This window comes from Cololabis saira, chromosome 19 (genome assembly GCF_033807715.1).
Source record: "Cololabis saira isolate AMF1-May2022 chromosome 19, fColSai1.1, whole genome shotgun sequence".
Taxonomy (NCBI): domain Eukaryota; kingdom Metazoa; phylum Chordata; class Actinopteri; order Beloniformes; family Belonidae; genus Cololabis; species Cololabis saira.
The window spans coordinates 5,078,132-5,102,485 of record NC_084605.1 but is presented as its reverse complement, the minus strand read 5'-3'; the positions used below and the strand labels follow the sequence as shown (position 1 = coordinate 5,102,485).

The 24,354-nt window shown below is 39.5% G+C and overlaps 1 protein-coding gene across 1 annotated transcript in view; it reads left to right on the top strand.

The window, feature by feature from the left end:
• Window positions 1-24,354, top strand: part of LOC133419754 (unconventional myosin-XV-like) — a 93,660-nt gene that overhangs the window by 53,350 nt on the left and 15,956 nt on the right. The window contains 12 exon segments of the mRNA XM_061709168.1: window positions 4,718-4,780; window positions 4,864-4,921; window positions 7,322-7,446; window positions 11,789-11,884; window positions 11,974-12,209; window positions 15,915-16,084; window positions 16,180-16,252; window positions 17,900-18,082; window positions 20,354-20,463; window positions 21,612-21,679; window positions 21,773-21,857; window positions 23,043-23,075. Coding sequence (XP_061565152.1) covers window positions 4,718-4,780; window positions 4,864-4,921; window positions 7,322-7,446; window positions 11,789-11,884; window positions 11,974-12,209; window positions 15,915-16,084; window positions 16,180-16,252; window positions 17,900-18,082; window positions 20,354-20,463; window positions 21,612-21,679; window positions 21,773-21,857; window positions 23,043-23,075 — 1,300 coding nt within the window.

Below are 24,354 nucleotides of genomic sequence, written 5' to 3'. Positions count from 1 at the left end.
ACGGCTCCCGGAAGTCCCACCAAAGATCCTCTATACAGAAGATAGCGTAGTACCGTTACTGCCAATCGTATGCAATGTACACTTCCGGTCTCCTAAGTGGGCGTGGCCGCCCCTCTCCCCACATCGTTTTAGAACATACAACACTAGATACAGTACAACTTCCAAAAAGACTTAAATAATAAAAATAACAGTATTATTAAGCAAAGAAGCAAGTTTTATTTTAGTTTTAAACTTCATTTTATCCGATGGGAAAACGATGAGAGCCAAATCTCGCGAGAGTGTGTTGCTCAGACAGAGACAGGTCTCAAACAAAGTTCATTTTCTCCTAATCTGTCGGTCTGAAAATTGCCATTTTGGTGTCAGAATGTTCAGAAGGTTTGTGGCTTTTGGAAAATGGGTCCCATATTTACTTAGGTTACTATGGGGCGAAGGAATTGGTAATAATCTGTGCTCACGTTCACTTTTCCCATAGGACTCAATAGACTCAGGACCTACTTCCTGTCTCCTAAAGGGGCGTGGCAGTCACGTGACACAGATACAGGAACTCGAACCGTAGTGGAACTCGAACCTCGTTTATAGAACGTCTCTGGTCCCGCCTTCAGTCACTCTTAAAGGGGCCGTGTAAGGGGTCGCGACAATATTTAGTAGCAGAAGTAGTAGCAGCAGCAGCGGTAGCAGATTAGAATAACAAACACTTTTACAGGACAATATTGGATGATGTAGGAGATTATAACATCGTGTGAATGTGTTTGAGTGTGTATGAATGGTGTATGGTGGTCGGAGGGGCCGTTTGGGGCGATATGGCAGCCACGCTTCTGTCAGTCTGCAGGACAGCTGTGGCTACAAAACGTAGCTACCACCACCGGGGAGAATGTGTATGAATGAATAATGATCTCTGTAAAGCTCCGGGTGCCTTGAAGGAAGCTATATAAAACCACAGCATTATTATTATTATTATTACTTTTTATTACTTATTTATTATTACTTTTTTACCCCCTTCCCTGTGTGTGTGTGTGTGTGTGTGTGTGTGTGTGTGTGTGTGTGTGTGTGTGTGTGTGTGTGTGTGTGTGTGTGTGTGTGTGTGTGTGTGTGTGTGTGTGTTTACTGCTGCTACGTGAGTTTCCCCATTGAGGGAGTAATAAAGGACTATTTTATCTTATCTTATTATTATTGCTTTGGTTATAATCCCTGTATAATATAAAGATAAAACAGAAGGTCATATATTTGGGGATTTTTATCTCTAAGGACAAAACAGCAATTGAAAAGATGAATATTTGGAACAATGTGGACAAGCGTAAGTAAATTCGGGTGGCTGCAAAGGGATATTTCAATAAGATAATAAGAGTCTTATTATCAAAAAATGGATAGTCTGTCCCTCATTTATCCGGCATTCTCCTTACCCATCTCAACAAGAATGATCAAAACAATAAATACAATTAATTTTAAGTTCATATGGAGAAATCCTCCTCCTCCTCCTCCTCCTCCTGCTACACGCTTCTGCCGGCGTCTCCACACACACGCGCGCACACCGAACCACAAACACAGCCCAGACAGGGCGACTACAGCCCGGGGATGAAGTCCGTGGGACCAGAGGACTCGACTGGAAGTCGAGTCCTCTGGTCACGGTCACGGACTTCTAACAGCGGCGTCGGAGAGTTAAGCCGGGAGCGACAGGCGAAGCATGCACGGAAAAGCAGCACGGCGAAGTAGTACACCGAAAACAATCATAAAAATAAAGGCATGCAAGCAGCACTGTCCCCTTATCTTAAGTCCAGTCAGTGGCCGCGGGTCTTCTTAGCAGTTTTCCTCCGGTGATTAGAACAAAATAGGCTCTGAACAGCTCCGTGTTAAGCCTGATTTATGGTTCCGCGTTAAAGCGACGCAGAGCCTACGCCGTAGGGTTCAGCGTATGGTGCGCGTCACCGCGTAACCCTACGCCGTAGGCTCTGCGTCGGTGTAACGCGGAACCATAAATCAGCCTTTATGGTGCGCTGGAGAGGAGAGGAGGCAGGGAGCTGGGTGGAGGGGGCGGTGATTTAGCGGGCCGTTACGTAACGGCCCGCCACCAAACCAGGTGCTCCGTTTTTGCACAGTTATGCGGAAAATCCCAGAAAGCACACAATACACTGAATGTTAAAAGTTCGTTGTTTTTTGGGTGTAATTGATGTCAAGACACCCAACAAAACACAAAAAATCAAGAAAAATGTGTTTTTCATGTCACAATACCTTTAAAGAAAAAAAAGCCCTTAAACTGTTTTCTTTACTTGAAATATATGATTTAATGTAAGATGGCCCTTGTGAGTTAGCTTGTTGCGTTCTCAGCTTGTTGCTAAGCAACCAACGTTATTGATACAGGAACTGAAGAAGCGGGGAGACTGTTTAGAATGCAGAACAGGATGCACAATGCAAATCCATACAGTACCTGCTGAAATGAAGGCTAGATGGGCATTAATGGGAGCATTTAAAATAATGTTTTTATTTAAACTTTTTAACTAAAAAGTAACTTTTCATAGTAACGCATTACTTTTTGGTCTAAGTAGCTGAGTTACTGAGTCACTTTTTAATGAAGTAACTAGTAACGGTAACTAGTTACTATTTTTCAGTAACTAGCACAACACTGGTGGAGACGCAGCGCTGCTCCTCAATGCACTGATTCCCGTTCATCACACATGTAGGTGGGCTCTGGCACGGCACACCAATGCGTTCATAAAAACAGTTCTGCTTCACACGGTTGATTTGCAGCGAGAACATGCTGTATAGCAGCCAAATTATCAAATAAATTATATTCATGAAGATCGTTTTATTTGTGCGCATAAAGCATATACAGGAAAACACTTGTTACTCCTTATCTTTTTTTTCCCTTTGCTGTCACCAATGAATGCTAAACAATATAAATCTAAAGTATAAAATAGATCAAAATTTGTGCGGGGTGCATTGTTTTAATATCTCATTACTTGGTGTGATATTGATTTGCCTGACGTGCCTGGATCTGTGAGTCTTTGTTCACTAAGATGGTTGTAAAGACTGGGTCAGCAGCATCTTTCATTTCCTTCTTAATGAAAGAGATTCTTAAGCTAAGAGCAACTCTGGGAAACGCGATTTTCTTTCACATGCTCCTTAAGAAGCTTTGGAAGAAGTCTTTCGCTGTTAAGAACTACTTAACTGATCTGGGAAACCGGGCCAATTTGTGCCGATTACAAATAATATAATATATTACAAATAATAGCAGTGACCAAAACAGCTGCAGAAATACTGCAGGAATGACATAGCAGCAGTTAAATGCAGCCTTCTGTAAGCTTTAAATATCCACTGGGCTTACATCAAATACATCAAAACACAACAATAAAAAACACTTTTCTGAACTTATCAATATGACTCTGTCGTTCACAGGATAAGTAACATGGATCACTGCAAAAACTCAAAATAAGAATATTTGTCCTATTTTCTAGTTAAAATGTCTCATTTTAGTAAAATAAAAAATTCATTACACTTAAAACAAGACTCATCACTGGAAAAAACAATAATTTTCACCTGTTTCAAGTAGATTTTCACTTAAAATAAGTAGAAAAATCTTTTTTGCTTGTAATGAGAAGATACATCTTGTTCCACTGGCAGATTTTCCTACATATTTCAAGTGAAAATTTACTTGAAACAGGTTAAAATTGTCAAATAAGTTATTTTTCTGGTGATGACTCTAAATGTTGAAATAGCAGTAAAACCACATTCATTGATGAAATGACATAAGGGATGGAAAGGGGGAATGGCAGTTTTACAGGGGGGATGATTTTTACCGTTTTTATTTCAAGGGGGATGATTTGGACCGTTTTTATTTCAGGGGGGAGGATTTTGACCGTTTTTATTTCAGGGGGGATGATTTTGACCGTTTTTATTTCAAGGGGGGATGATTTGGACCGTTTTTATTTCAGGGTGGGGATAATTTTGACCGTTTTTATTTCAGGGGGGGATGATTTGGACAGTTTTTATTTCAAGGGGGGATGATTTTGACTGTTTTTATTTCAGGGGGGATGATTTTGACTGTTTTTATTTCAGGGGGGGATGATTTTGACCGTTTTTATTTCAAGGGGGGGGTGATTTGGACCGTTTTTTTATTTCAGGGGGGGATGATTTGGACTGTTTTTATTTCAGGGGGGGATGATTTTGACCGTTTTTATTTCAGGGGGGGGTGATTTGGACCGTTTTTATTTCAGGGGGGGATGATTTTGACCATTTTTATTTCAGGGGGGGATGATTTGGACCGTTTTTATTTCAGGGGGGATGATTTGGACCGTTTTTATTTCAGGGGGGGATGATTGGACCGTTTTTATTTCAGGGGGGGATGATTTGGACCGTTTGTCATCCCCCCTCAACTCCAGAACTGCCTACAGGGCTTAACCTGGAACGCCTGTAACGTGACGGGTGCAAAGACTGGAAACTCAGATAGCGAGCGGTGTCTGTTGTCGTCGTGACACCTGACTGACGTACTCAGGAGACTGTAAAGCTCCTGATAAAGACTCTCTGGACTCTTGGACCCGCTGGCGTTGGGGCGGGGCCTGTGGGTGGGGAACCGGTATTTAAGGAAGCAGGTGTTTAAGAATAGGTCTGTCTGAAAACACTCATCGGCAGAGGTGAGGGACTGGATATTTGCTTTACCCTGATAAAGGAGGAAACGGAATCAGGGCCCAGTTCACACTTCAGCATCTCCGTTTGGTTGTTGCAGGAGCTTCAGGAGAAGACCACCGTTAAACCAGTGACGAAGATCAAGTCCGTCTGTCCAGAGATGGTAAGAGAAGGGGCCGAACCCTTCCGGACCACAACCCCACTTATGACCGTATTAGCCATGCCGGACTCTTCTTGCTCTTGCAGGACATCGGGATGCTGGAGATCCCTGCAGAACTGTCTGCCAGGATCAGATCTGCAACAGGTGAGTTTCAACGCTTCTTTACCAGGTTTTGGTGTCTTTTCTATGTCCATGAAAATGTTGATAACTAGTGAAGTAAAAACAGAAATCCATCTCAAAGGAATGATTTTATCACTTCCAAACACTTCTCCATTTACAGCTCAATCCCTTTTCTTTCACATATTCTCCCGATTTAAGTTTCTTCACTGTTAACGAGACATTGTGTTGATCTGCTCTCTGTAATGTTTGTGATGAATCATGTATGAGTCAGATGTTCGAACACACCTCTTTATGAACGGTGGGTGTGACTAAACTTTAACCCCAGGATTATTTATCGAAGCTGCTTCAAAACAAGACTGCAAAATGTTTGAGCTATCAGGAATTCAAGCTGATTATCTCGGGTAGTGACGTAGAAGCAGGTGAACAACATTAATCATGTCAGCTGCTGCAGGGACCATGGTCGTCATCTTCTTCCTGGGGTCAATTACAGACTGTATTCAAAATATGTTCAATTTAAGACAAAGCCATTACAACCTCCGAGGGGAGAGCAGATACAGGAAATCAACAATCAGAACCAACACCAAACTGAGATGCTACAGCGGCAGCGGTGGATGGATGGAATAAATTAGATAGGGATTTGAAATTATGTACAACCTTAACCTTATTTTAAAAAAAAATTGAAAAGAAGGATGATGTCCTTATATTAAATGAATGAGTGGTGATGCTTGCTATGTTGATTTGGGTATTTATTTAATTGGTGATTTGCTTTGATATTTTAAGGATGAAGGAAACATGTAGACTGCACCTTTTATTTTAAAAATCTTTTTTATTTTTGTTAACCCCATGGAGGCATTTTGTTTTACTGGCAGTCTTTCTCTTACTTCTTGGTTTTATTTCATTCATTTAATTAATCTTTTTGAGGGTAGGCAAATAATAAGCTTTGCTTCAGCTACACCTTTTTCGGTCTAGATGTTATTTGTTTATTTGTATATTGGAAACTTTTTTGTTATGTTTTCTTTGAACAGTGTATTCATTTTCTTGTTTTCACTTTTATTCTTTGTTTTTTTTTGTGTCATGACCGAAAATAAACTAAACTAAAAAAAATTAAATAAAAAATAAAATTACAATGCAATTAAAAAAAATACACAAAAAAACAAATATTATATTCACACATCTACCAAAGGAAAAAGAAAACCAGAACTTTTATCCTACATGACAAAAAATGATAAATTAAAATATAACAGACATAAAATACATACAAAAATAAAACATATATCAATATAGTAATGATAACCTCACTCAGCACACTAATTTGAAAAAAAAGTATAAAGAAAATCAAACATTCATAACTCCTAACAGATTACAATTAACTGACAAAAACATTAGTCCCATTCTACAACAACCTATTTCTGCATTACAGCTCTTCTGAGTATTTTCTTAAAATCAACTGTATTGGAAATTAAACCTACAAACTTAATAAACCGGTTCTGAAGGGATGAATGTCTGAATAGAAGGGGGTAGGGGGTAAGGGCTAGGGGTGTAACGATACACTAATCTCACGATACGGTACGATACACGATATTGACGTCACGATAACGATACGATATTATAGCAGTATTTTTTTTTAACAACCTTGAATGAGGAACATATGACTGGAAAAGATGGAAGACACAAAATACAAAACAATGCTGTGCGTTTGCCCTATTGTTCCAGTTTGTAATGTTTTATAACTGTTTAAGTTTTAAAGAGAAAGCCAGGCCAACCATTTTCCACAAACTGAACTAAAAGTAAATGTCAGGTTTGCATTATGCATCTTCAGTTTCATAGAAGTAAACATATTTTCATTTCGTTTAATTATTTATTCAAACAGGTTAAAACAAAAACAAAAGAATAATCATAAATACATAAAATGTATATACCGAAAAAACAAAAAAAAAAAACATAAGCAAAACAAAGCAAATTAAAGAGACAAATCTATATGTAAATAAATATTTCCTGTTTGAAAGGGTGTAGGATGAAGTTTCAAAAAACTTTTCTAGTCCTACCCCTTCTAATGTTCTGTTTTTACCATTTCTTCATTTCACAGAACTTCTAAAAGAAAAGCATAAAAGAAAAGAAAAAGTTGAAAAAGTGGCACAGATTTTGCCACAAACTGAATAGTTTCTCTCATGTATGACTTGACTTTTTTCTTTTCCAGAAATTTAACAACTAAAATTAAATAAATAAATAAAAGGAAATAAATAAATTATTAAATAATTAATATTAATAACCCAAATATCTTGCTACAGTTTGTCACCTCCACGACACTTCGTGACGTTTTTTGTATCGCGAAATTTCATGGCATGATATATTGTTACACCCCTAGCAAGCACATGCTCCTGGAGTGTAAAACTTTGACTGTAACTTGGATCCTGTGTCCACCAGGTCAGCAACGTCCCCCAGAGGTCACGGAAGTGGCTCCTCCTCAGGTGAAGGCAGAACATAAGCTCACCCTGCCTCCGGATATAGACAGATACCCGTTCTCTCGCTACGTCAAGTCTGTGATAAAGGTTAGTAAAGTTCATGTTTAATTGTTCTTGTCATGTGACCATCCCACCTATAGACACTATAACCCTACCCGATCATTATCCTGCCCAAATGTGCAAGACCGAACCACGAGGAGACGCTGGAGAGAAACTTTTGAACAAACCTCCATCATGACCAGAATCAGTGAGGATGGATGTCTCCATGGGACCAGGGATTGGTCCACAGTCACGTTTCCATTACCCCTAGACTTGGGCAAAACCCAAATATCGCAAAGAAGAACTTGGAATATCGCAAAAACCTTTTTTTACGCTTTTACAAGGTGTTTTTCAGAGGTGTTGATAATCCAGTTTTTCACAAAAGTGTAATGGAAACACTTTTTGCACATTTGGACGTGTCTGGCAACACTGGATGTGACGTAGTCGGCCAATCTAAAGTCATCACAATCCAGTCTCCAGCTGTTTTTGGCCTCATTAATATGATGTAGTTGTGCTATAACATGATTTTGATCATAATGCATTAGACAAGGCCTTTGTGTCTGAATAATCATCTGTTGACCATTTTATCGATAGTGGTCGAGGCAATCGCAATAATTTGTTGTTGTGCCACATAGGGAGTGCTGGTTCAGTTATCGAAGAGTTATTAATGATTGTCCTTCGACAATTATTAATAATTAATAAAGTAGATTATTTATCAAATTGAATTATCAAAATTAATTAATCAGAACGGGGCACCACCTGACTTAATCAGGAAAATGATAACTAAACAGCAAAATCAGTCTCAAAGTAAGTTATTCTTCAGGATAATAGTGAAGGAAAGAGTCCGAGCACAGACCTTTACAACCAGCAGTTGTGACAAATATGTATAAAATAAACACAAACAACTTATCTCATTCAAATTGATCAGAATTTATTTACACAAGTGTTAAAGATGATAAAACAACACTAAGAATACATTCTGATGGCTAAACTACACAAAACAACTACTAACTAACAGTAAATACAAACTTCAGCTTACGTGTGTGTGTGTGTGTGTGTGTGTGTGTGTGTGTGTGTGTGTGTGTGTGTGTGTGTGTGTGTGTGTGTGTGTGTGTGTGTGTGTGTGTGTGTGTGTGTGTGTGTGTGTGTGTGTGTGTGTGTGTGTGTGTGTGTGTGTGTGTGTGTGTGTGTGTGTGTGTGTGTGTGTTTTTGTACGTGTCGCGTGATTGAGGCTCACGTGTCGGATGAGATTTCGTCTCATGCAGTGAAACAAGCTCAGAGGTTTTATGACCAAGATAAGAGTGTGCGTGTGTGTGGGGGGGTTAGTAGGAGAGGATGAGAGGATAAAAACAATATAATAAATAAACACGTTTAAACTGATAAGCACAGTGACAGGATCAACGGTTCGGCTCATAACGTAAAACTAAACTTGTGTTAACTAAGTTTCTCTGCCCAGACACAAAACAGCCTCTTACGTGGATCTTTGTAGTTGAAAAAAGGGGTTTGGTCTGGCAGGTCAGCGTTCCTTGGTGAACAAAAGGTGGTTACACTCAGCAGGGGATCCTGATAACGAGCGTCTCTCTGTCTCTAAAGGCCCTGACACACCAAGCCGATTGTCGGCCGTCGGGCCGTCGATGAGCGTCGGTGCGTCTGTTGGGATAGTTTCCCTGGTGTGTCCCGTCACCACAGGTCGGCCTCCCGTCGGGAGCTTGTCAGCCGATTCGACATGTCGAATCGGCATCGGGACGTCGGTCAAACAGCTCACTCTCTGATTGGCTGTTCCCAGAATTTACCAGAATGCTTTTCGTCGTCATTTCCGGACTGAATAAAAAAAAAAAACATGGCAGACATTTCTTATTTTTTTGTGAATAAAATCAATATTTTGAGTTAGTTTCTGCATAAAAATGCGTTTTGATTACATTTCTAGCGAGAAATATATATTTTACTTCCATAATATTCACTCAGTGAATGTACATTATCACTCGCTTGGTCGTTGTTGCGAAGTCTTTTTCAAACCTCGCCAGAATAAAGGCTGATTTATGGTTCTGCGTTACACCAACTCAGAGCCTACGGCGTAGGTTACGTGGTGACGTGCGCCGTACGCCGTACCCTACGCCGTACCCTACGCCGTAGGCTCTGCGTCGATTTAGCGCGGAACCATAAATCAGCTCCCGAGCCGGCAGGCAGAAATCTCGAAATTTTCGGAGCAAATTTCTTAACAGGCGTAGCTACAACTGTTAGATTTCATCTATTAAACCAACATTTATCTTCCTAAATGATTTATTTCAGCCAGCGGTAAGCTGCAGGTGGTTGTGCTGTCTGGTCGCCGCTGTTTTGTATTGCACTTGTGTTTTCTCAATAAAGCTTTGACATAAAAAAAGTGCTGTCCTCCTACTTGAGCCCCTGAATACAGACTAGCGCTGCCTGCTGGTATGGAGGGGAATTATCTCTCACGCATGAGCAGAACGTACGTGCTAATTGGCCGTCGGGTGTCGTATTAGCGGTGTGTTCGAATGCTCCTTTTGAGCCCGACCCAGCCTGACACAGGCGACGCGAGGCGACACAGCAGTCGGCCGACAGTGGGCGACGTCGGGTTGGTGTGTCCTCGGCTTAACTCCTGGTCCTTGTCTTCATGTGGATGAGGGGATGCAGCATGGGCAGCAGCTGGGCCTCCTTCAGCTGCAGGTCGGTCCAAAGGCGTTCACGTCGAGGCATGCAGGGTCCCTGGTTCGGAACCTCGTGAGTCACTCGTGCAGTGCTCCAGACAGATGCTTCTTCGGTCGCGATCGTAGAGGAGTTGTGACCTGGAAGAGAGGAGAGAAGGCAAGAGCAGAGCAGAAGAGAAGAGAGACCCAGAGAGTGGGGGAGTCTGCTCTTTACAGCTTGGCCCAGGCTGCAAAATGTGGCCCCTCCTGCGGTTTGGGGTCCATGCCCAATCAGTCATTATGATGGCTCCTTTGTTTCAACCATGCGGTCAGCTGTAAGGAAAATCAACGTTGGTCTCAGAGTTAGGCCTCAGGGCTGGGCCTTAAAGTTCAAATGAACATTGTGGCCCAACATTGTCAAAGTGATACCATTATCGTACAGAAATGTATTAGTATGGAAAGAGACGTTCAATAAACGAGAAAGCCCACTACGGTTCGGTTTCCTGTATCTGTGTCACGTGACTGCCACGCCCCTTTAGGAGACAGGAAGTAGGTCCTGAGTCTATTGAGTCCTATGGGAAAAGTGAACTTGAGCACAGATTATTACCAATTCCTTCGCCCCATAGTAACCTAAGTAAATATGGGATCCATTTTTCAAAAGCCACAAACCTTCTGAACATTCTGACACCAAAATGGTAATTTTCAGACCGACAGATTAGGAGAAAATGAACTTTGTTTGAGACCTGTCTCTGTCTGAGCAACGCACTCTCGCGAGATTTGGCTCTCATCGTTTTCCCATCGGATAAAATGAAGTTTAAAACTAAAATAAAACTTGCTTCTTTGCTTAATAATACTGTTACTTTTATTATTTAAGTCTTTTTGGAAGAAAGTTGTACTGTATCTAGTGTTGTATGTTCCAAAACGATGTGGGGAGAGGGGTGGCCACGCCCACTTAGGAGACAGGAAGTGTATACCATTTCATACCATTGGCAGTAACGGCAATGCGCTATCTTCTGTATGGAGTATCTTTGGTATGGATTGATGAACACTAGCTAAGCAGAAACTTCCCACAATGCAATCCAGCGGTGTTTGGTTGCTAAGCGCTGCGCAGACGTGTATGTCATAAGTATAATATTAAGTATAATATTATTTTATAATATTACTATTATAACATTCGTATATAATAATATTATATAATTTCATCTTGTTTCGGCCAGAATAAACGGGAAATAGCGGAGCGGTGCTGCTACTGCTGCTGTGACAGGAGATGTTACCAGGGTAACAACTCCCCCTCCCAACGGCAGGAAGTGCCGTTTGTAGTACGTCCGAATGAATGCATACTACTGATATTTATTCAAAAGTGTACCGAACTAAAGTATACCTTTTGAATATATACTGTTTAGTATGGCATTTCGGACGCACCGTTTGTTTGGAAAACCAGCCCAGCGCGGAATATAAGCGCCATGGCGACAGACTGCCGAGGGAACGAGCAGAAAGAAAGACCGGAATTAATTTAAAGAGGAATGAGTGTTTACATGATCGCGGAATTATTCTATTCGGATTTAAAATCGGAATAAACCAGCCACTTTCTTCGGAATTAAGTTTAATTCGGAATTACCATTTTCATTCAAAATTACGTGTTTACATGGTAATTTTTACTCATTTTAAATTGGATTTAATTTAAATTCTGAATTAAAGAAGAAATAAACTTCCTATGTAAACTCACTCACTGTCATTTGCATCAGGATACATGGAGCCAGCCACAGGGTTACCCGCTCCAGAGACCCCTCACTTGTCTCGAGCCCGAAGATGCCGGAACAGCCTTGGAAATTCACAAACTGGTACAATAGATTGATGACACACTCATTTAGTCTTCCTCATATTTGCTTTAGATGATTCAATTTTGAGACTTTTGACTCCATCTTCACAGATCTTGAGATTCACAGGTGAGTCCGAACTCAGCGATTGGCAGGAGCAGATTTTGGGGAACTACATCGTGGAGAAGGGCCAGAGCCAGCCGGCCCTGAGGGACGAGATCCTGGTCCAGTTGGCGTTCCAGACGTGGGACCAGCCGGAGGACCAGAGGAGTCTGAGGGGGTGGCTCCTGCTGGCCTGCTGCCTCAGCGCCTTCACTCCGTCACCAGCCCTGGACCAGCCGCTGCTCAAGTATGTCCTGGTTCACCTACATTATCTTATCTGTTTAAAAAAGATCAGAAGAGGTCCATGCTAAAATAACTAATTAGATCAGGGGTCGGCAACCCGCGGCTCCAGAGCCGCATGCAGCTCTTTAGCGCCGCCCTAGTGGCTCCTGGAGCTTTTTAAAAAATGTTTGACTTTTTTTTTTTTTTTCTTTTTTCTTCTTTTTTCTTTTCTTTTTTTTCTTTTTTTCTTTTTTCTTCTTTTTTTTCTTTTTTCTTCTTTTTTTCCTTTTTTTCCTCTTTTTTCTTCCTTTTTCCTTTCCTTTTTAATCTCGACATTTTGACTTTTTTCTCTAAATTTTGACTTTTTTCTCTAAATTTTGACTTTTTTCTCGACTTTTTTCTTAACATTTCGTCTTTTTTCTTGACATTTCGACTTTTTTCTCGACATTTCGACTTTTTTCTCGAGATTGTACTTCAACATTAATCTCGACATTTCAACTTTTTTCTTGAAATTTTGACTTTTTTCTCAACATTTTGACTTTTTTCTCAACATTTCGTCTTTTTTCTTGACATTTCGACTTTTTTCTCGACATTTCGACTTTTTTCTCGAGATTGTACTTCAACATTAATCTCGACATTTCGACTTTTTTCTTGAAATTTTGACTTTTTTCTCAACATTTTGACTTTTTTCTCAACATTTCGTCTTTTTTCTTGACATTTCGACTTTTTTCTCGACATTTCGACTTTTTTCTCAACATTTCGACTTTTTCTCGAAGTGCATAATGAAAAAAAAACTTCCCCCTGTTATAACTAATATAGAAACATGCAGCATGTGTTGTCTTCATTATAAGACTTATACAAGACTTTTCATTTTTTGCGGCTCCAGACATATTTGTTTTTTGTGTTTTTGGTCCAATATGGATCTAAAACATTTTGGGTTGCCGACCCCTGATCTAGATAAAAAAAGTCAACTAAATTGTGTGCCTTCCGCTTCCTGAGGCTATTTCTGTGGGTTGGTTGATGGGCTGCTGGCGATTTAAGATTCTTTTAGTCTTTTCTTTAGCTGTTGTTTAGTGTGTAGGTCTTTGTATTGCTCTTTATGTTTAAAGGTCATGTATGACTTCCTCCTTTCGTCCCTCTGAGCCGGGATGTGACAAAGGTCAAAAGGCAGTTAAAGTGTAATTACATTGGTGAATGTTTAAAAGATGAAGTAGCTTCCAACAGTTTGTGACTAGCCAGCATCGTTCCTACTGGATGTTTACGGTGTGTTCTGTTGTTTTTTTTGTTGAAGCTTATGAAACCGTTTAAATTAAGTAGCCAAAACAACCAAATAAACTTTTCCTTGATGCCAACAAGCACCAACATTCTAGCTTTTGGGTTGAAGCCAACCTGGCAGTAAACAAGGTTGCAGTTCCTCTACTGACCACTAGGGTCTGGATCCAGACCTGCAGATTCACAAACATCAACATTTGGAAAGAAATGTGCTGCCATTTACCCAGTGTACACCTTTTTTTTTTTTTTTGGCATAGCATGTTGTCACTTTATTCAGTCACCATCTATACGTATAAGTGCTGATTCATTTGCAGTATGTTTGATAATACAAGTATTGTTGTGTTCAAAGAGAACACCAAAACATTTGTCCAACAAACATGCCAACAATAGCCCAGATTTGTAATTGATGTGGGAAAAAAAAGATTCAATATACATGCAACTTTTATCTTTGTCAGTAATAGAGTTCAGTATCCACAAATCAGCAGCAGCTGTTGATTATAAGCTCCGTGACGACAAATAATGTTGCCTTCTGGGGTCCGTTTCACAAAGCAGGTTCAACAAACGCTGAGTCTAATCCTGAACTCTTAGTTGATCTACTCTGAGATTGGAAACTCTGAGTTTTCGGTTCCAGAACAGCGGATTTGAGGTAATTTACTCAACTCTAAGTAGTTTCACCTGAAGTTAAGCGCGAGCGTGAGGGATATAAAAAGCCATCATCAGTAGAGCGCTGATACAAGGATTCACCATGGCAACCGGCGACACAAAAGAGCGACATACTTTTTATTTTTTTTATTTTAAACTTTATTTATCTTTTCAATTTACAAAATCCCTTTGAGGAAACATTAGTTTGCGTCTGAAGATCCACATACTTCACGCCACTGGAGTTAGAAGTGTTAATACGTACGTATAGCGAGTATGAGAGCATATTTCAGAAAAAAAAATGAAATTTTAATGTCATTTAGATCAGGGCCGTCAATTGGGTACGGCAGCTGCCACACCTCGGCTTCAGGGGAAAATGTAAATGTTTTTTTTTTAAATACATTTATGGAATTACTCTGTATCTATTTGTATTGATTTATTCTATTAATTCATACATATAAAATAACTACAAATGCATATCAGAACAACATGATGGATTTCACTACGTATTAGCCTATCTTTCCCAACACTTGTACCCCCCCCTCATATCTTGAAATGTCCCAGCGTCCCTGACGACAGTGGTCGCTATCAATCTCGTTTTTAGTGCGCTCTGCAGTGTTACTAACTTACAAAAATGAAAAGGAAGCAGACAACCACGCAATAAAAAAAAGAAAGAAAGAAGGCAAGTGATGGTCCAGAAGATATTAACCAGGCTGTTAGCCACTGATGGATTAATTATGCAAGTTCATCTCAAAGTAAGATATAAATCCTCATCTGTTTAAGGGAAATATTTGACTTTTTTTTACTCTCCCTCTCCTTTTTGCATTTGGACTTTAACTGTTTGAAGTTAAACTGGGATGTTGCACTGACATAGTGAATAAAGTGAACGAGTTAAATTGCGTTTGTTAGATAAGCCTTTTCTGCTCTCTAACTTTGCCGCTTGCTGTCCGTGGTGCAGAAAACGGATGTGTATTGCGTAAAGGCCCATTGGCTGAATTGACGCCACTGAGGGAGGAGACAGAGAGAAACTCCAGGTTCGTTGAAATAAACCTGGTCCCGACCAGGTTAGATTCAGAGAGTCTGTTACTACGGTAACTGACCGAGAGCTTAAGTTACCTCTCTTTGTGAAACAGGCTAGAGTTACCCCTCTTTCTCTGGTTTGAGTTACCTCCCTTTGTGAAACGGAAACAGACTCAGAGTTTTCACTAAACCTGCTTTGTGAAACGGGCCCCTGCTCTGCAAGTTAAACAGCGGGTAGAGAATCAGGAGTTCACCGTGCTGCTGTGGGAACTTTTTTTTTGAGGCCAGCAGAGATCATTTTATTTATTTATTTATTTTTTTTAACATACAGTGCAAACGATGACAAAAGACAGCATCTGTGTGTGTGTGTGTGTGTGTGTGTGTGTGTGTGTGTGTGTGTGTGTGTGTGTGTGTGTGTGTGTGTGTGTGTGTGTGTGTGTGTGTGTGTGTGTGTGTGTGTGTGTGTGTGTGTGTGTGTGTGTGTGTGTGTGTGTGTGTGTGTGTGTGTGTGTGTGTGTGTGTGTGTGTGCGTGCCGTGTTTGAGTGTAAATAAGGTGATGAGAATAGATACATAAATTGAGAATATTGATTCGAGACTCGAGAGTGAATAAATAAATAATTATCATATAGAGTGGTGTAGCATGATATCATATAAATATAGCATAATAAATATAGTAATATCCTAATATAACATAATTTGTATAAAATATTATAACATATAACCAAATTATATCACCATACTATTATATATAACAATGTAATACTATAGTTTAACATCCAGTGTCCACCTGACCTGCAGGTATGTGTCTGACCGCGGTCCAGGGGAATGCCGGTCGCTCTGCCAACACAAGCTGCTGACGTCTCTGCAGCTACCGGCCCCCGCTGCTCGCATGTACCCCCCCACCCAACTAGAGTGGACCTCCAATCGGAGGAAGGGAACCATGCTGCTTGACGTGAACACCTTCACAGGTGAGAACGGACGTAAAACATTCCTCACGTGGCTTCAGACGGGACCACCGTGACTCAAGAATAAGCTGTTTGACACTGATGACATTTTCTTCCAGATGAGAGTCTGACGACTGAAGTTGAGTCATGGACCACCGGAGAGGAGCTGGCCGCATGGATTCTTCACAGCAGGTACTCTTCAAGTTTCAAACAAATGTCTGTCTACCAGTTATGGTTCTGGATGAAGTTCCTGGTGGATCTATAGTTCTGGTTGTAGTTCCTCACTGTGTTATAGTTCTGGAGGTATGTCCTTACTGGTTCATAGTTGTGGATGTACGTAGTTCCTGGCAGGTTCAAAGTTCTGGGTGTAGTTGCTGGCTGGTTGATTTTTCTGGTTCTTGAGTATGGATGTAGTACCTGGTTGGTATGGATGTAGTTCTGGATGTAATTCCTCATTGGTATGGCTGTAGTTCTGGATTTAGTACATGGTTGGCATGAATGTAGATCTGGATGTAGTACCTGGTTGGTATTGTTGAAGAATATTATCAAAACCAGTTCAGAAGTCCGCTGTGGTGTAGTGAGTTTTATTCAGTAAGCCGGTGAGCAGACCTACGCAGCGCGTGTTTGGGTTGGTGTAATGAACCAGAGTGGTTGGAATCACGACTTTTTATACAGTAAGTTCAAAGTACAAAAGGCAGGAATAAACAAGTGAGAGACAAAAACAATTTACAGTCAGATGTGATCTGTGGCCAAATGCCGTTATCGGGCATTTGGCATGACTGTCACTAAGTTTTAAATTACCCCCATAGGGTGTTCTAATGGTCTGAATGCAAAACACCGGATCCTGCAGTGTGGGAGTGAGGGGGGCAGGGTAACGGCCCCTTTTGGGAGGGGGAGAAGGTTTGTCCGTCAAAACTCCTCTCCCTGGCCCTGCCCCTTCTCAACCTTTCCCCGACCCTGCACCCCAACCTGGGACTTGCTGATTGGGCCGGAGCTTCGGGAGCTGCGTGCTGGCCTGCGGTCCCCACCCCTGGTCATCCCGCTGCTGCTTCCACCTGCCTGCTGTGCTGTTGCCGTCCCCGACCCACCAGTCTGGCCTTCGGCAGGAGGGTCCCCCCTTATGATCCAGGTCCTGCTCCAGGTTTCTTCCCTCCTAAAGGGGAGTTTTTCTTGCCACTGTTTGGCTTAAGGTTTTTCTCCCACTAGGAGAGTTTTTACCTGCCATTGTTTATGTAATAACTGCTCGGGGGTCATGTTCTGGGTATGGGTCTCTGGAAAGCGTTAGAGACAACTTTTGAATTGAAAATTGAATTGAATTAAGGTAATGATTCAAATCTGTGGCCAAAGCAGTTGGTATTAACATATCAGTCAGTCAGGAACTTCATCATATGGCATTCCCGTGGTTCAAGTCTTTGTTGAAGCCAGTTCCAAGGTGTCGCCCCTGCAGGGGGTAGGAAGCTGGAGTTTCACGTCAGCCACAATGCCTCATCAGTATGGATGTAGTACCTGGTTGGTATGGATGTACTGTAGTTCTGGATGTAGTACCTGGTTGGTATGGATGTAGTACCTGGTTGGTATGGATGTATTTCTAACCATGTATCAGTACATAGAACTCTACGTGTTTCTCCTCACGGATAGTTAATACTAATATCTTGTCTTTTGTACCTTTGACTATATCTGTGTCTCCTCTCTCTGTTCCTCATCCTCTCTTTCCTACCTCTCTTTTCCTGCTCTGCCCAGCTGGTCTTCAGCAGGAGACCCCGGTGGGTGGGTGGGGTTAGTGGTTCTGGATGTATTTGATGGTTGATTCTCCTTCTCCATGTGATGTTGATGTTTTAGAGGTGTGACTGAGGCGGTGCATGGGTGGTCAGTGTCCCTTGTAACCAATGAGGGCTGGTCTGAACTCTCTGGCTCAGACTTTGTCATGGATCTGGTGGCCGGAGCCGAGGCTGAAGTTCTGCCCCCACCAGGGACCCCCTCCTCTACAAACTCCGACTACCTGTTCACCAGGCAGTCAGACAGGTAAAGCAGCACAACTATCACTTGTTTTTAGGCCAGTCCTTTGACAGAATAAGTCATATTTTGGACGTGATAATTCATGATAATTCATTACCGGGACATATACAGGGGGTATTTTTTGAAAGAGAGGGAAGCTACAACCTCAGGGGGAATGGAGCCAAATCAAGGCCAAAAGGTTTGCTAATTTGAAAATAAAATTTGAACTGAAAATTCTTTTTTACAGTTTCAATTTTTTTTTCAGTATCAGATCTTTTTTTCAGTTTCAGAACTTTTTATTTCAGTTTCAAATCTTTTTTTTTCAGTTTCACATCTTTTTTTTCAGTTTCACATCTTTTTTTTTTCAGTTTCAGATCTTTTTTTTTTCAGTTTCAGATCTTTTTTTTCAGTTTCACATCGGGGCCAAAAGTCTGAAACTGAAAAAAAAATTTGAAACTGAAAAAAAAAAGATGTGAAACTGAAAAAAAAAAAGATCTGAAACTGAAAAAAAGAATTGAAACTGAAATAAAAAGTTCTGAAACTGAAAAAAAGATCTGATATTGAAAAATTGAAACTGTAAAAAAGAATTTTCAGGTTCAAATTAGCAAAACTTTTGGCCTTGATTTGGCTCCATAAGCGGTCAGTTTAATTTTAAAGTTCTCAACAGAAGCACAAACACTGAAGAGCTTCTGTATTATATATATATATATATATAATATTATATATTATATATGTCGACCTGCGGATGAAACTGTGGAACAGTCTGAACTTGGAGCTAAAACAAAGTCAAAACATATCACCATTTAAAAAAAGATACAAAGAAACATTCTATTCAAAATACAGATGCGAATAAACATGTAGATATGTACATTTATTAATATATGTAGATATATAGACTTATATTATGGATATAGATATGTTATATGTAGGTATGTATATGGATATATTGAGTTGTATTATACGTACAGTATTTGTGTATCTAAATCTCTCTTAATATACCGTATTTTCTGGACTATAAGCCGCTACTTTTTTCATAGGTTTTCAACCATGCAGCTTATACAAAGGTTATTCTATTCTGTGGATTTTTCTTCCACCGCTCGGGGGGCTCTAACCGGAATTAGAATCAAAACTAAGACAAAATAAATGCAAAGAAGAATACGCTACTTCTTCTTTAGCAGATATAAGGAGGTAGAAGCAGATTTCAAACAGATAAACAGATAACTTTCTCGACATTTTGACTTTTTTTCTCAACATTTCGATTTTTTTCTCGACATTTTCGACTTTTTTCACAAAATTTCGACTTTTTTCTCAAAATTCTGACTTTTTTTATCGACATCTTGACTTTTTTCTCAACATTTCGACTTTTTTTTCTCTACATTTTGACTTTTTTTCTCGACATTTCGATAAATGGGCGCTCGAACCAGAATTAGAATCAAAACTAAGACAAAATAAATGCAAAGAAGAATACGCTACTTCTTCTTCAGCAGATAGAAGTAGGTAGAAGCAGATTTCAAACAGATAAATAGATAAATAAATAAATATCGGTTATTGTCTCTTGGTTCTGTCCCGTTTTAATCAGCAAAGTTGCTGCCGTGTTGAAAGACACTTAGGAAAGGATCTATTTGGGTACAAACATGTACATCATTTACAGTTCAAAATCCTTCTGTACATGTAGTAAATATCTAATCTAACAACATAAATATCTGCGGCTTGCCTATCTTTTTTTTTAAATAGAGCGGGTGCAGCTTTTATGCAGGTGCGGCTTATAGTCCAGAAAATACAGTATATAGATTTATAGTTATATGTCGATATGTAGATTTATAGTAATTTTTATGTATATAATTGGAGGTAAATATATGAACCAGTATATATATATCATATCTACTCTTATATAGTTATTCAAGTATATTGTTATATCATTGCTGTCTATTGTTCTCTATTATATTGTAGTATTATAGTAAAGTAATGATAATGTAATACTATGCATTATAATTACTTCTATTAGTACATACTGTACATAGACAGTAGCACAACTAAATGATGGGCCTTTGTTTTGTTTTCTTTTGTTTGCTTTGATTTCTTTGATTTTTATTATACTTATATATACATATATATATAATTGAGTAATATATCACTGTATTGAACAGTTATTAAAGTAGGTATGGGTGTTTTATAAGTAAGCTTATTGAAACTCGTCTGTAAGAATGTATGTAACTTGTATTCTGTATTCTGTTTTTTTACTTTTTTGTACACTTTTTGCATCTAATGCAACTCTTCAAATGAAATGTGTGTCTCCAGGATGCCATCTACAGATCTGGATGATTTCATCCCACCAGCACCGCCCATGCAAGCCCCGGGACTTCCTTCTTTTGAAGGAAACTCCTGGGAAAGAGACTATCCGCAAGAAGGTCAGTGATGCATGTTGAGATATCAGAGCGTCTTAAAACAATGATCTTTTAAGAGCAAATGGTATATGGACCTCCTTCCACTGCTCTAACATCAAGAAATAAACACACCCTAGCAGGGGTCGGCAACCCAAAATGTTAAAAGAGCCATATTGGACCAAAAACACAAAAAACTAATATGTATGGAGCCGCGAAAAATGAAAAGTCTTGTATGACTTAGAATGAAGGCAACAGATGCTGCATGTTTCTATATTAGTTATAACTGGGGGGAGATTTTGTTTTTTATTATGCACTTCGAGAAAAAAGTCGAAATTTTGTGAAAAAAGTCGAAATGTTGAGAAAAAAGTCAAAATGTCGAAAAAAGTCAAAATGTTGAAAAAAGTCAAAATGACGAGAAAAAATTCGAAATGACGAGAAAAAAGTCGAAATGTTGAGAAAAAAGTCAAAATGTCGAGAAAAAAGTCAGTTTCCAGAAAAAAAGTCAAAATGTTGAGAAAAAAGTCAAAATTTCGAGGAAATTGTCAAAATTTAATGAAAAAAGTCAATGTTGAGAAAAAAGTCAAAATTTTGAGAAAAAAGTCGAAATGTCGAGGAAATTGTCAAAATTTCATGAAAAAGGTCGAAATGTTGAGAAAACAGTCAAAATTTTGAGAAAAAAGTCAAAATGTCGAGACTAAAAAGGAAAGGAAAAAGGAAGAAAAAAAGAGGAAAAAAAGAAGAAAAAAAAGAAAAACAAGAGAAAAAAAGAAGGGGAAAAAAGAGAAAAACAGGAAAAAAAGAGAAGAAAAAATAAGAAAAATAGGAAAAAAGAAAAAAAAAGGTCAAACATTTTTGAAAAAGCTCCAGGAGCCACTAGGGCGGCGCTAAAGAGCCGCATGCGGCTCTAGAGCCGCGGGTTGCCGACCCCTGCCCTAGGGGAACTGAAGCTGTTTTAATTTAGAAAACTGCCCACTTTCAGTACTTACTACTGAGAAAAAAATCAAATATTGGACCAATGTGTCAAACAGAAACAAAATGATTCCCAGATGAAACCAAATCCCAGACTCTTGTAGAACTTTGTGAATAGTTAAGTCTGTTTCACAGTAACGATGTTATGTATATATGGTGGTGACATCATCGATGAGCAGCCTCTTGTGTGCTATTATCTGCAGGGCGGGGTCGGCAGATGGATGCGTATGTTGATGACCTGTTCCACCCGGTGCTGGACCACGGGCCTCAGGTCAGTGTGTGGTGCAGGTGAACTGGGCATGCTCCGGGGTCCCAGGCCAACTTTGGTAACCCAACTGTTTTTCTTGTGTTTGTCTGTGTGCAGGACATGGACAGAGTAGCCATGTTAAACCGAAGGATGAGGGGCGGAGGTGGGATTGGGCCCATGCACCCCGGCATGTATGGAGCTGGTAGGGAAGCTGGCTATACACCGGCACCGCTTTGCTTTAGTCAGGGCTGAATCTGGTCAGAAATATCATCACAACAACCAGATCATCAGAACAACCAGATCAATTTCTTCAACCTTTTTTAGCCCAGGGACCCTTGGATGAGAGAGAAACAGAGCAAGGACCCCCGCTTGGAATTCTTATTTTGGAGCAAATAGGAAAGGGAGTAAGGAAGGGAGAAAAGATGGAAGGGAGGAAAGAAAGGAGAAAAGAAGGAAAGAAGGAAGGAAGTAGGAAAGGGAGTAAGGAAGGGAGAACAGATAGAAGGGAGGAAAGAAGGGAGAAAAGATGGAAGGGAGAGAGAAAGGAGAAAAGAAGGAAGGAAGTAGGAAAGGGAGTAAGGAAGGGAGAAAAGATGGAAAGGAGGAAGGAAGTAGGAAAGGGAGTAAGGAAGGGAGAACAGATGGAAGGAAGGAAAGAAGGGAGAAAAGAAGGAAGGGAGGAAAGAAGGGAGAAAAGAAGAAAAGGACGGAAGTAGGAAAGGGAGTAAGGAAGGGAGAAAAGATGGAAGGAAGGGAGAAAGGAGGAAAGAAGGAAGGAAGTAGGAAAGGGAGTAAGGAAGGGAGAACAGATGGAAGGGAGGAAAGATGGGAGAGGAGATGGAAAGAAGGGAGAAAGGAAGGGAAGAATGGAGAAAAAGGAAAGAAAGAAGGGAGGGAAGAAGGAAGGAATGGAGAAAATACGGAAAGAAGGAAGGAAAAGCAAAGAAGGTAATAAAGGAACGAATGATGAAAGGGAGGTGGAAAGAAAAAGGAGTAAAGGAGGTTAAAAAAGGAGGAAAAGAGGAAAGAAGGAAGGAGAGAGCATGGCAGGAGGAAAGAAGGATAGAATCACACTACAGTCTCAACCTTCACGGTACAAATAAAAAAGTGAGGAAGCAAAACAGAGCAGGGACCACCGCTTGTGATTCTTATTTTTTTAATGTGTCCCATTTTAAACCTGACTTATAATAACTTTTGAATGTGTTTTATTCTGCTTATTTCACCTTATTAACCAATTCCTGACTGGGTTGTTAGCTACATGTGTTTACGGTTGATAAAACTTTGGCCTTGTCAGACGTGGAAGGAGTAACGTTAGGCCGAGCTGGAACGTTACAATCTCCAGTAACATTTTTAAACAACAGTCTGTGAAAGATATGGTGTTTTGCAGGTATGCCGATGACGATGCCGAGCTATCCAATGGGTAAGTGGTTAGATTTTATTTGTTCAAAATACAGATCTGAAACTTACGGAAGAGTATTAGGGCCACGCAGGAGAAAAAATATTTGAGAGGAGGAAGATTTTTTTTTATTGTGCACTAAATAAAGTTGAAATGTTGAGAAAAAAGTTGAAATGTCGAAATTAATGTTAAAACACAATTTCGAGAAAATTGTCGAAATGTTGAGAAAAAAGTCAAAATTTTGTGAATAAAGTTGAAATGTTGAGAAAAAAGTCAAAATATCGTGATCAAAGTCGAAATGTCGAGAAAAATGTTGAGTACAATTTCGAGAAAAAAGTTGAAATGTTGAGAAAAAAGTCAAAATTTCGTGAATAAAGTCGAAATGTCGAGATTAATGTTGAAGTACAATTTTGAGAAAAAAGTCGAAATGTCGAGAAAAAAGTCAAAATGTCGAGATTAATGTTGAAATACAATTTCAAGAATAAAGTCAAAATTTCGTGAATAAAGTCAACATTTTGTGAATAAAGTCAAGTTTCTCGACATTTCGACTTTTTTCTCGAAGTGCATAATGGAAAAAAAATCTTCCTCTAAAATATTATTTTTATTTTTCTCCTAATACTCTTGCGTAGAAACTCCTCTCAAACACTTGATATCTTTTCCAGTTACATTGCATGGTGTCAGCTTAGTGACAATTGAAGACAGACACAGCTATACCCAGGAAATATCCTCTCTATGTATTTTTTGTCAGTAATTAGAAATATCAGTTTTTGTTTTAGTCCAGATAAAAGCTAACGGCTTACTTTAACCATGTCAACGTCACAGCAGCACTAATAAAACAAGATAATCCGGCACTTAAACCTCATTAACCCAAACCTAAGAAGGTGCTTATCCAGGTAGTTTTCCAGAATTTTTAGAGCATCATCACATTACAACCAACACCTAAATAAATAAATACATCATTAATTAATTAAAATGGGAATGAAACAGATCATTAATTAATCAATTAATTAAATGTGTCATTAGTTAATTAAAATTAGAATTAAATATGTCATTAGTTAATTAAAATGTATTATTTCAGCATTTAATTAATTAATGACACCTTTAATTAATGATTTTGTGTTGCTGCGTGTGAATCATGAAATGTAAAACTGCATTTAATTAATTAATGACACATTTAATTAATGATTTCGTGTTGCTGCGTGTGAATCATGAAATGTAAAACTGTCAGTTTCACGATTCATGATTGACACGCAACACAAAATCATTAATTAAATGTGTCATTAATTAATTAAATGCTGAAATA